Genomic DNA, 13,798 nt, shown 5'->3' with positions numbered 1-13,798 from the left:
CCATTGTTTTGTTATCTTAACCACACTGGAGTTAATGCTAGGCATCACAACCTCAACTTAATTATATAATGTTTTTGGTGTTAATATGGGCAACTGATGCCATATTCCACTTTAGATTTATATATATCTTCCTTATCTTATTGTTGGTAGTGCTATAATATGTTAGCCTCCTTAACCTTCTCTAGAATTGTCAGTGGATTGACAGACCAATGAATTCCCGTCGTCCATCTCTAAATAATTCGTTGTCTTTGTCAATGTGAAAACGAAAGGTTGCCCAGAACGTTGTATTGATTTGTGGACCAGAAAAACAAATCTTGAATAATTAATCAAACGAATCTGATCTTATTCAATTTGATTTGGGAGAAAGATAAACAAATGCATTGACTTCGAACAAAAATAGGATCATCTTGATTTTTAAGGCACGTATCATTCCTCTGATTTAAGGTAATTTATGTAGAGTAATTAATGAAGACGTAAACAACTCAGGAAAAGACATCATGGAATTCTACCGAATAATATCTATCACACAGTAATATTAATTTAAAATTTTATTATTAAATATTTTACTATTTTAAAACACAAGCTAAACAACCATGTTTAAACATTAGAAAAAAAAATTAGGCCTCATTTGAAGTATTTACTGATCTCAAATTGCTATGAAATTTTAACCTTATATAAAATAAAGGCTTTAAAATCTTATAAAAAATTTATAATTTGGTTTAAAAATCAAAACAAAAATTATGATTATTAATATAAATTTATACGTTAAAAAAGGATTTCTTATGTCAATCTTACAGGTTGGAAAGAACTCATCATCAAATATAAATTGTTTTTGCCTTGATTTCATGGTTGTCCAATAAATAATCTCCAACCTTTTATATTAAGGTTTTTACATTAGAAACATCATACCTCTTAGCAGCATGATCATCCTCGCTAATACTATATATAGCAACTCTTACACAATCTTTTTGAGCTCGAACTCAACAGAGACTATAATGACCTCACACACTTTTATTTTTTGTATCATCACCAATAAGATATGTGATGGTTTCACCACCAAGAGAAAATTTATATGTTTGCTTCATAGTATTTATTATATTCATCTCGATCAAAAAAACTATCTTAGATGCTGATCACGCCTCTAAAATAAATTTTTAAAATTTATCATGGATTTGTGATTACTCTTCTCCTCTAGTTTTTTCTTTTCCATCTTCTTTAATTGATAGGATAATTCTTCAACTTATATTTACATTTTTATTAGAGTGAGTTAACTAGTTAATTTTATAATTTATTTTTGCATGTTTTCAATTACTAGTTCATGAAAGTTTGTTTCCTAGTGATAATTATCCTCCACATCCCCTCCCACCTAAGCATGTTGAGATTTTTACCTCTTATAATATCCCAGTATTATTTAGAATCAACATCATAGTGAATGTTCAGATCTGATAATGTAAGTTCTTTTGCTTTTGTTATTTTTTTTTGAACAAAAAAACTTATATTATGTTGAGCTCATAAACAACGTTGCGCTAATGCTATTTACTACGACTGGCTATGAATTTAATCTGTAAATTACCCCATATACATACACATATATTATGAACATTTTTTGTTCAAGCTTGTTTCTACTAATTAATTCCCAAAACCTGTGTGCTCTTACATAGAGTTTAGTTTCAAGATAAACAGAAGAATTTCTCTAACTTTTAAAATCTTCTATTCACCGAAAAAGGAAGAGATAGAGAGAATCTGAAACTTTTGGAATGTTTCAAGAGCATGACATTATAACTCAGCTCACCTCTCTCTCTCTCTCTCTATATATATATATATATTTTCTCCAATCATGTCTAGTGATTGATAATTGAGGTTCATATGATTGATAAATGGAGTTCATAGCAGCATGTATGTGTGAGGGTTGGTAGTGATTTAATATATATTTGCTTCTTTATATTATGAGAAATGGACCAAATCTTGCTTGACAAATTTACTCGCAAGCAGATTTATTATTAGCACACGGTACCAAAAAGAGAGATTCTTTAAATTATGAGTTTGAAAATGTCTAACTAAGATAATCTTTACTGTAAGGCTGCTAAAGGAATTATGGATATCAACTTGTGTTGGCCAAATTCTAAAGTAGGATTTAGGAAGCTGAAATGCTATGCATAAAAAATGTGTTGTCTATAATAACATCTCCCTCCGTCCACACTTTTATTGAAGAGGTGGGCACTCACATGCATGACACCGAAACAGTTCCTTCCTCTTCCCTGCTTTACAAGGCTTGTCCTCTTCTTCTTTTTCCTTTTCTTCTAGGAAGCAGAGTCTCCATATCTGCGGCCTCCGCTAAAGTCAGGGGTTTTCCTCAAATTGAACACAAGGGTGAGAAGATCTAGGCACTTCCATCACCTTATTCCCTTTTATCCAATCAAATCTTGAGGTCGCCCTCCTTTTGTGGACTTGTTCTCTTTTACGCTTGTTACTCCTTTCACCACTTTATAACAAGCAAGAATTATTACAACATGATTATGGGAGTTTGGTGGTTTGAAAATGTATATTCAAGAAAAGCTATAAATTATATTTTTCCATGATAAATGTTTGTAAAAAAGGGATACATACAAAGCTACGGTAATACTTGATGATTAACCAAACACTTTCAAAACCGTAAACGAAGTAAAACACAGTATAATCCATGGCTAATACTACTTCAAATATTTACACGAAAAACTCTGACTCTGCTTCCAGTTGGCTTGCGCACATGCACAGAAACAGGCATCAATTTCTGACTGTATAAATTACCAGAAAAGAAAATCAATGCTCCTAATTACTTACTATGAAATGCATAATTCACGAGACAAACATATAGTGCTGTGATAATTTAGCAATTGATATTAGAACAAGAGGTGATTATGAAAGTTACGTCAACATATCAAATACTTTACTCTGGCTGTTGCCTATAGTGGCTGACATCAAATGCATTTGGTGCATATCAGAGAATGAGCATGCGCAAACCAAATGTAGGGTGAAGATTGCAAAATGATGATTATCATAATAACCAAAACTTGTCACATAGTCTTCCACTAGTGCTAAATTGCTTGTATAAATAAGAGTAGTGTACAACTAGATCACCCCAAGTACCAGTAAGTGGGTGGGCTAAAGGTCGGAGAGAGACAGAGAGAAAAAAGCAAAAGGGAGAAAAATGAAAATGATGCAAGACGAAACCCGAAAGGGTCCATGGACAGAACAGGAGGACATTCTACTGATCAACTTCGTGAACTTATTTGGAGATCGACGATGGGATTTTATAGCAAAAGTATCAGGTTTGAAGGTGGCGGGAGACAAATATAGGTATGCATGTATGGCGATGGGTGGTTTTGTAAAGGAACCACCTTTAACCACCTGGTTTTGTTGTAGGTTTGAACAGAACAGGAAAAAGTTGCAGGTTGCGATGGGTTAATTATCTCCACCCTGGTCTTAAAAGAGGAAAGATGACACCTCAAGAAGAAAGACTTGTCCTGGAACTTCACGCCAGATGGGGAAATAGGTTTGAAATAGGATCGGAAGTTTCCCTTCTTTCTTTTTTTTCCCCACAATCCATTCTTTTATTTACTGTTTATTGCCTCTGCCTCCATGATGATCATCAGATATATATTACTGAAAACTTTTCCGATTCTAATTTACACTCGGATTCTGATCCTCGCCTTGTGACTTCCCTTCTATACTATGTACAGTTTTAGTATAAATCTTAACAACCATCTCGTTTTGTCCTCGGAATCTCTGATTGTGCTGTTCATATCAGTAAGTATTTTTTATGGTACAAAATCTTGTGCAGGTGGTCAAGAATTGCTCGCAAATTACCGGGGCGAACTGATAATGAAATAAAGAACTATTGGAGGACTCATACGCGAAAGAAGGCTCAAGAAAGGAAAAGCGTCGTGTCCCCTTCACTGTCATCTTCAAACTGTTCCTCTTCATCAAATATCACTACAGTGAATTCATCATCTTCTCCGGGAACTGGAGAAGCAAGTTTTTATGACACAGGGGGGCTTGAACAAGTTGCTTCAGCAGGAAAAAACGGAGAGGCAGTGCAAGGGGGTGAAAAGGGATACTCGATGGATGACATATGGAGAGACATTGAAAACACTATTGAACCAGTTTGTGATGGGTTTAGTGAAGAAGGTTGCAATTTTTCTTATCCTTCGTTGGCTTCTCCATTGTGGGAATATTGCCCAGACATGCTTTGGAGTATTTCTGTTGAAGAGAGCAAGATGTTTCTCCCTTGCGACGACGGCACAATGCTTTTGACAGGCTAATCAGAAATTCTTTAATTAAATTTGTCCATGTATGTGATATTTCTCCGAGGAAACTCTCACCTGTATAGCATGAGTTTTCTCCAAGCTATCTTATGGGTAACCTGTCCCAAGTGTTTTGTGTGTTTTCACTTTCAGCTAGGAAAAGATAACCCTGTCAAATCTTCTATGAGGAGATTATCATGTTCAACAATGTATAATATAGACCTTTAAGCATCAATTTCGAATTCCGAGTTTCTGCTGCGTGCAAATTGGTTCAATCAGCATCTCAGCATCCTACTTGATTGGAAATCTGAGCACTTCTCATGATAAAAAAGACTGGAGATTAACCATCGAACACCTGATCCATTTCATCTGTAACAATTATTATGCTCGGTCCTGGATTTGATTTCCAGGTACTAACATACAGTTCTTCACCCAAAACCCCAGACTCGATAGCTATGCCAGACCATACTCAATGTCCCTCATAATCTTTCGTGGGAAACAAATATTCTTCTATTCGTCAATGCTTATCTATCCTATGCATATTCTAAAAGAAATCATTCCTCACATCAATATTCTTGCAGAAAAAAACATCAGGGCCCCACAAGCTTTCTTGGAATTGAGTTATGAGTCGTGACTAGCTTTACTTTCAGTATCTCCAGGCCTCCAGCCTCCAAATGCACGGTTTAAAAATCGTTACCTATGCTTAATTTTGACAGAAAAGGGCAGCTGCTCTGCTTGTTCCTAATAATTATTTTTTAAAATGTTTTTTTAAATTCATTCGATTAATATTTTTTTTCAAAATTATTTTTAATATTAGTATATCAAAACGGTATAAAAATATAAAAAAATTAATTTAAAATAATAATAATAAAATTTATTAAAAAATTATTTTTAAAATATAAAAATAAATAGATAGACACATTTAAAAGGATTGAGGTTATGTGTTGCGTACTCAGCTATAGAATGGTCCCGATAACATGCTGCTATCTATCTTCCCGAAATAATAGAATAGCGTAGTGCTCAGCTTTTCAAATCCATTATATCTGTTTAATAAGTCTATTTTTTTATATTATCTTCACATTCAGTCTTTCATGCAATGAAGTAATATAGCAAAAAGAACAGGAATGAATGGACGCTTTCATGGCACCGAGTTTGATTTAAATGTCCATCTTCCATTGCGCTGGCCCCGCTAGGCCACTAATGTCAACAACGCACTAGCAAGATCATCCAATCCTCGACAGAGGAGACGAGATAAAACGACTGGACTAGGCATTGGTGAAGGCTTAGAATCATGAGCTTTCCAGGTTTTCAACGGGGAAGCAGATATCAATTATATGCTCAAACTCTATACATGAGTGATGATGATCTTCTTTTGAATCATTTCAAGCATAACGTTCACTTTCAGAACTTTAATTGCTAAGGTTCTTCCACGGAGAAAGGGAAGCTATGAATGATTCTCACCTCCCCCCACCAATGGCTACATGTCCATCTTACAGTGCCAGACTTTTTGGCCACTATCTGCAGTATATTCCTTCAACTAGCTGTACATTTCATCTTTTTGTGCATGGCTGGAAATTGTAAAATCTTATGCATTCCTTGAAATTATAACAAGTTCCCTACAATCTCTTAACCCTCCCAATATTCATTAATTTAATGTTTTTTCAAGATATATATTAAAAAAAAAACACTTGAAAACAAAAACTATCGAGGTATAAGTGACAAGATCATAAGTTATTGAGATATAATAAATAAATATATTTGATAATTTGTAATTTGGAATCACTATAATTATAGTGTCCTGAAATTAACACAACAAGCCCTCATGATGATATTGGTTGTGGGATTTTGTTTAATTCTTATCTCCATAATCTCGCTAAATTACTTTCAATGGATTGAATCAATTTGAGAATATATTTTTAATTTTACCTAAATAAAAATATAATCTTGATAATGTGTAAATTGATTGGAAAATACTCTTTACCATTGAATAAAGAAAATAAGAAATATGTATTTCTGAAATGTTAAAAGGGCCTCCCTAAATGATTATTAAGAAATATTTTTTTTATAAAAAAGAAAGAAAGTTGATGCAAAGTGAGAGGCCCATTGGACCCAATAAAAGAAGAACTGGGCCTTAAATCAGAAATGGTCAGCCTAGTCCGTTATAATTTGTCTTAGAAAGTAATAATTGCTTCTTTCTCTCTTTTTTCTTCTATGGACTCTGCCTCAAATCAACTCACAATGAAGCGCTCTTTTAATTTCCATGGCAGGGCAGTTTCTCTCTCTCTAATTCTTGTCTACTTCTTTTCTAATCACTCACTCAGTGGAGCCCATGCTTCTGCTGGAGATTTGATATGTCAGTTTTTTAATCTTATTATTGTTTATTTTTTTATAAATAAAATGAATTTACATACAGGCACATGAACACACATTATTATTATTATTATTATTATTATTAGAACTCTAAAGGGTGTTGGATTTTTTTTACTGTGTAAAACACTATTATTCATCCTCTCGCATATTAGTATGGATAAGCTATGTAATTTTTTTTTGTTTTTTCAAGTTACTCCTGAAACTCTTTTTTCTTTTTTCTAGTGATGTAGTCCTAATTGAAAACTAATTAATTTTAATTTTTTATGAAATGATGAGATTAAAAAAAGGGACCGGAATGAAAAAGATGTGACGTCATAAGTTTCATAAAAGATACACTTTGATCCCTCAATTTTAAAAATCACGTAAATTATATAATTTCAGCACCTCAATATTTTTTCCAATTCAATATTGGTATAAACATTTATTTTATTTATTTTTTAATCCCTGATTGAGATAAAAAAAAAAAAAGAGAAAGGTTGCCAGATTCCGACGTTAGATAGATAAAAGTGTCATTGACACAGATTCAAGCCACTAAAATAGACTATATTTGTGTCAACATGTTTTATTTGATTTCGGTGTTAGATAGATATTTTTATAGGTGTTTTGGGTTAAAGATAGGTTGAAAAATGAATTTTGGGATAAAAAAACTTAAGTCTTGATTTTTCGACTACCATAATTGCAAAGAAAAACAAATTAAGGGCCTAGTTGCAAAGAATAAAAATTAAGAGCCTAGTTGTACAGGGTAAACCTGCGCATGAATCCTACAAAATAGATTAGGCGAGTTGGCCTGGCTTGTACAGTAATGATTGGGCCAATTACTTAATATTGTAATCCATACTAAATTTACTCTTCTTCCACTATGTTTGGCTGACCACTCAACAGTTTTTTTTAATAGTGTTTTAGACTTCAGTACTTTCTTTAATTTACTCAATTTCACAAGACAAAAATCTAGGATCAATTTCCGAGCAATTGTCTCAATCGAAGTGGAAGCATTCACCTAAACCATGTCGAGTGGGCACAAGTGGGAAATTCTTAAGGAAAAACAAGACAAAGGTAACTGGAATTATAATAACAGAAACCAGAATTATAAACAACGCAACAACACCAACATCATCCAAACCTTCAACCCTGTTTCATCCAAAGCATGTATGTTTTCATCTTCTTAGAAGTCTGAAGAGGTGAGCTGCTCGTGTGTGGCTGGGCTAATGAAACAGACCTCGTAGACAATGGCAGCGATTGCAGAACCAACGAATGGACCGAGCCAGTAGACCCAGTGGTTGTCCCATGTCCAACTCACGACTGCTGGTCCAAAGGAGACTGCGGGGTTCATGGATGCACCATCAAAAGCACCACCAGCTAAAATGTTAGCACCCACGATGAAGCCAATAGCAATGGGTGCAATTATCCCGATGTCACCCCTTTTCGGGTCAACAGCTGTTGCATACACAGTGTAAACCAAACCAAAGGTCATCACAATTTCGAAAACAACTGCATTCCATACACCAACTCCAGATGATAGAGAGAAGGCTGATGTTTCCTGTAAAACGAAAAGAATTAAACATGGTTCAGTAAATAAACCATTGTAACCCTGCATATTAGGCATGTCATACAAATCACCATTGATATACAGCTAGCGACGGAGTAATTAAAATCCATATACCAGTCCACCAGTTGCAAGCTTAAGAAGCAAACAGGCAACTACAGATCCAAGGCACTGGGCAACCCAGTACAGAATACTTCTAATGAATGTTATGTGGCCACCAAGGAAGGCACCGAATGTAACAGCAGGGTTTACGTGCCCGCCGGAAATGTTGGCACCAACTGAAACCGCAACAAAGAGTGCAAAAGCGTGAGCCAGCGACGCAGCTACTAGCCCGGCCGGTGTTGATGAGCCATCGTCGGTAAGCTTGTCTGGAAAACATCCATCATTTTGATTATTTGTAAATAAAATCTCTCATTATCAGCACTTGGCATAACAAAAACAAGTACTTGTACAGTTGTGTCCTATAACAGTACAGACAGTGGTGACCAGCGCTTACTACTTTGAAGGATTACAGCACAAAATTCATATCCAGAACATTAATGTGTAATCAATCTAAATTGAGCTGAGAAAAAAAAAAGTAGTAGGGAATTAATAGGTTCTTACTAAAAGCCATGCCAGAGCCTTCTCCCGCAAAGACAAAAATGAGCATGGAAATGAACTCTGCTAAGGCTGCCTTGAGCGCATCACTCTGGCCGACCTCTGCAGGAGATCCGAACGCAATGCTACTGATTGCCATTTTTTAAATTAATTAACTCTACACCTTTAAGCCTGATTTCAAACAGCCTTAAAATTGCTTTTTCCCTCGTCTCTGAAGCTGATGATCCCTTGGTGACATTATATATAGGAGGTCTCAATGTCTAATGGAACAGCCATGAACCGGTTATATCCGGTTACAGCTTGATTTCTTAAGATCTCCTTACTGGCGGCCACCTTTCATTTTGTTGCTATTTCACCACGTGTATGGCTGATGTGACATAGACCGGCCAATCGAGGGTGGAGAAATTCTCATCACCGACCAATAGTTGGTAGATGGTGGGTCCTGCAATGATTGTCGAATGACCGACCATTGGATTTGTTTATTAGGGTGACGTGGACGGTTGGGATAGTTGTGCTGCCTTCATTTTCATTCACTAATCAAGCTTAATTATTGTTAATAAAGTTGGTTTTGTTCTGTGATGATATCACCAATTGAGCTACGATGTGTAATGTGATGTGGAGCTGTAGTCCAATGGAGTGGATCAGTTGAAAGTCATGACAATCTCAAATACAGAGAAAAAAAATGATGAACAAACGAAATGGTGGGAATTAGATTAGCAAAAATATTAATTTTGCTACTACATTATTAAACTTGGTTATAATTTAAAAAATTACGTTTAAAAAAAAGTTATAAATTAGTTTTTTTTCTAATTAAAGTTTGAAAAGAAAGTTTTTAATGCAACTTTATAAAACTGTGATGTATATTAATTAACTAAATATTTATAAAATTATGGTGTTCACTTTTAAAAAAATAATGATTAAGGTAAAATCTAGTTACAACCACATTTTATCACACAATTAAATAGATAATCATTTTGAAAAATAATTTATCAATTTTAATCTTTTTTATGAAATTGTTTCTTCATTAAAAAATAATGATGATATTCATGCATATTTAAAAAAATAATACACGAAGGGAAGAAAAAAAATATAATTCACTAAAAATAATACAAATATCTGCATTACATTAATGATTTATCTTTTTTTATTGTATATATTTTATCCTCAAAGTGAATCTATGAAATAAGTAATATAATAACATTAATTATTCCTTCAATATCGTAAATTTCTCGGATTTAACTTTTTCTTAATTACACGGAATATTTACTAAAAAATGGAGAAAGAAAATTAAGGATCAAATGGGCTGTTAAAATAAATAGAAAAGTGGGTAATTAGGGCAACGGTGAGCTTGGCATTTACATTTGGATACATAAGCATAAGCGATTAATATTGAACCGACCAAATTCATTAATGTTTGATAATTATTCCAAGGCAATGCCATCATGCATTAAACCATGCTTTTAATAATCTTTGTTTCCGTATGATTTCATCTTGTCCTGGAATATCATTGTCAGGTTTCTGTCTCCTTTTTATTTTCTAATCTTGCGTGCTTTAATTTATTAATCTCTGGACGGCTAGGTGGGCTGCCTGGCAAACACTTTATCGTCCCTCTCTTATTAATTTCTTTCCACCAAAAAAATATAAATTTATGTTTTATTTATTTAATAAAAATCAAATGCAACAAGAATACATATAAAAAAAATATTTTAAAATAAAAAAAAATGCATCTCTCTTTTTAAAACAATTTTATCTTATTAATAAATTCTAGCTCTTCTTTTATATATATATATATATATATATATATATATATATATATATATATATATATATATATATATATATATATATATTAAGTCAATGATATCTTTGATCAGCTCAAATTTATTTGTTAAATTCATAATGATCCGATTAAGTTTAATAATTTTTTTAGAATCTTTTGTTTTATTCAATTATATAGTAATATTTTTTTTAAAAAAATAAACAGTATGATATTACTAAAAATAAAGTAAAAGAAGTATTATGAAGGGTTATATAAAAAGATTGCTTATTGATATTATATTATAAAAAGAATGTTATGATCTTACTAAAAACAAAGTAAAATTAAACAATGTTTAATAAAATAACATGCAAAATAAATTCCAAATTGATTTATTTAGCGTTTAGGCTCGGGTAGGTCAGCACATTTGACAATTTTTTTTTTCTTTTTGGCAAATCTCTCTCAACTTCAATGTGTTTTTTTCTGGCAAAATAGAAACTAAATAACATCTCAATGATAATTTTTTTATCAAGAGGAATATATTGACATTAAATTTCCCCTTTTTATTAATAAAATCTCACCAACATATCTTTTTCTGACAAATCTCTCTCTCTTTTTTTTCAAATTCAGGTGCTGAAATGTAAAAAAAAATAAATTAAAATATAAAATTTTCAAAAAAAAATAAAAAAAAATATAGGCCAAAATCTTTGAATAAACGCTCAATGAACAGTTTTGAAAAATAAAAGCATGTATCTACCCTGTTGCCTGTTGTCAAATGTGGTCTCTCATTTTTATTTTTTACAAGCAATGAAAATAATTTTGTTCCTTGTAAAATCAAGTATTAATTTAATATCGGGATATTTTGTTGACATCATAATAAAGGTATAAAAAACATCAAGCTCAATTCCAAGTCAACACGATATAAAAAGATGAAATTAAAAAAAAAATATTTCAGTGAATAAAAAAAATTAAAGGACTAAAAAAAGAAAAAATATTATTAAAATCCAAATTATTTCTATATTATTTAATTTAGGTTACCATGGGTAGGGTTGTCCAATTATTTGGTTTAGAAATACCGATCTCGAGCCCAGCCCTATTTGAAACAAAGTCGGCCATCGAACTAAAGCTCAAGTTTAGGCTGCCAACATGTTCTACTTGGGCTTAATGGGCCCTTAATCACATCTTTGAACAAATCTAGCAACACATCAATAATATAATTTTTTTTTATGAGAAATCATCCTAAATTCTGAGCATGTTAACACTCTCTCCATTCTTTGATTTATATACCAATGTTTATAAAGTTCCTTTGATTTATATACTAATGTTTATAAAGTTGATTTAACTTTATATTCCAAGTTAGGAATTCAAGAACTTAATCAACAAAGAAAAGTCTAAAATATTACAATTTTCGCTATCATGAGCTTATTGTAAAAGAAATATTACAAGTTTGTCTTTCCCTCCTACCATTGATATCATTTCGTCATCTTCCTACCACTATTTATGCCTATGCCTCCATCTTCGTATTTTTTTTTTAATCTTATACCAATAGTTAAATATAAACCCTAAAACATCAATTTTATCATCTTTTTTCACTCAAATTTATGGACTCTTCTTCTTCTTCTTCTTCTTACTTCTTCTTACTGTCACCATTTTTTATTCTTCGTAATAACAACTTACAGTCAATAATTAATAGTAAACATGTCATGCATTCTAGAGTAAAAAAATTGAAAAATCAATTAAACTAAGAAAATAAAAAAAATAACTGAGAAAACTGAATCGCGAAAAATATAGCTCTTTACACACTTTTTTACTCAAATTTACACCAAACCTAAACCTGTTTCTTGATCCATCGTTTCTTTGTAATATATGATAGCCCTTTCATTTCTCTATTTAATTCCTCGATCTAGGTTCCGCTTTACACACCTTTTTTTTTTGGATAATTATGAGTGTTCAGATAGCTTATATGTATCTTGACTATATTCTTGAGACCCTGAAATTAACGACCATGTAAACCTTTAGTGACCCTAAAGTTTGTGACACTTGAACTGGTGATTTTTATGGAGCAAACTCAGAACCTGACCAATTAAGTTACATCCTTTAAGTTTTTTATATACCTTTTTATATTTAAAAGTTGTTTTGGTGTTAATGTTACTCAGTTTCTCTTTAGGATCTTCCCTGATTGATCTTGGCTATTCAATTTAAACGCATTTTCACCGTTGATAGCCATCTTCACCCCTTTGAACATTGCTTTCCTCCAAATCGAAACCCTACTCAACGAAAAGAAAAATAAGACAGTGTTTTGTTGAGACATGGAGCTTTCTTCTTTGATGTGCTGGACAAGTTCATGGCTAATTATTTCAACTTCTCAACAAATATATGTTTAGCGATGGAAGAACGATTCTAACTTTGCTTTGCTCTAGCTTTGTTGTCGTTCGCTGGGCTATTTGATTAGTTTGATTTGTTCTTTGCTAATCGTCGTAAAGAGATAAAATAAATTTTAAAAAATAAAAAAATATTATTTTAGTATATTTATATATATATAAAAAAACTTTTCTTGTCTAGTGGCCAGAAGTAGAACCAAAATTCCGACCCATCTGGGTTCAGACCAGCAAGAGCACGCGAAAGACTCCCTCTGCCAAAGATGGGCTCTTAATCTGGCCTCCCTATGCCTAACATGGGCCGACAAGTATCTCCACGAACATGGCCTTCGTCCCCTCAAAACATAAATTGGAGCCCAGTGAGTCCTTCATGGGCTGAAACCATGCAAGAGATTAAAAGGTGTACAGTGCCGGCCTTATATAAAAATTTAGAGTGAATTTTTCCTGTTTGTTTTAATAATAAAAAAAAGGGTCAAATGTAGAGCGAGATTAATAAGGTATGGTCAACGTCTTAGCTTTATTTTCTATATATTTTATTTTCCATAAATTAATATGAAAACTAATTAACCCCATTATAGAAATGTGCAAATGTCTTCTAGATATTTATCACTTGAAGCATTTCAAAAGGAGGAGACAATTAAGGTCGTCTAGCTTGGTTCCTTGCCGTCTCCCACCTACTCTCCCACCAAATTCCCCTACACCATTAGAGCATTCATCTAAGTTAGTCTAGATCGGGAAAAAAAATAAAAAAAGAAAGTGTGGAGACTTTTGAGCTAGCTTTTGCACCGTAAAGCTAACTGATGCAATTTGAGTCAAAGCAAACACCTACTATTTGTATGCCCAGTCAACTAAGGATTGAAAATGTAAGATC

The 13,798-nt window shown here is 32.8% G+C and overlaps 2 protein-coding genes across 3 annotated transcripts; one reads left to right on the top strand and one right to left on the bottom strand.

Moving 5' to 3' along the window:
* Positions 1 to 3,103: 3,103 nt before the first annotated feature.
* LOC133679328 (transcription factor MYB59-like) lies at positions 3,104 to 4,534 on the top strand. 2 transcript variants are annotated; one of them, XM_062101882.1, is made up of 3 exons: positions 3,104 to 3,308; positions 3,403 to 3,532; positions 3,821 to 4,534. In XM_062101882.1, exons 1-3 carry the CDS (start codon positions 3,188 to 3,190, stop codon positions 4,299 to 4,301), a joined length of 732 nt encoding a protein of 243 aa, XP_061957866.1. In that variant the 5' UTR covers positions 3,104 to 3,187; the 3' UTR covers positions 4,302 to 4,534. The 2 variants fall into 2 exon arrangements, 1 of the variants encoding a protein (XP_061957866.1); XR_009836154.1 differs by lacking the exon at positions 3,104 to 3,308 and adding an exon at positions 3,318 to 3,336 and having other exon boundaries at positions 3,403 to 3,967.
* A 3,050-nt stretch (positions 4,535 to 7,584) lies between these two features.
* Positions 7,585 to 9,018, bottom strand: LOC133679813 (aquaporin TIP1-2). The gene is made up of 3 exons (XM_062102516.1): positions 8,800 to 9,018; positions 8,314 to 8,564; positions 7,585 to 8,190 (listed from the first exon to the last, which is right to left on the bottom strand). Exons 1-3 carry the CDS (start codon positions 8,930 to 8,932, stop codon positions 7,816 to 7,818), a joined length of 759 nt encoding a protein of 252 aa, XP_061958500.1. The 5' UTR covers positions 8,933 to 9,018; the 3' UTR covers positions 7,585 to 7,815.
* Between the last annotated feature and the right edge of the window lie 4,780 nt (positions 9,019 to 13,798).

The sequence above is a fragment of the Populus nigra genome, chromosome 19, assembly GCF_951802175.1.
Source record: "Populus nigra chromosome 19, ddPopNigr1.1, whole genome shotgun sequence".
NCBI lineage: Eukaryota > Viridiplantae > Streptophyta > Magnoliopsida > Malpighiales > Salicaceae > Populus > Populus nigra.
Note: the sequence above shows the minus strand (reverse complement) of the source record. Positions and strands in the feature narration are given on the sequence as shown.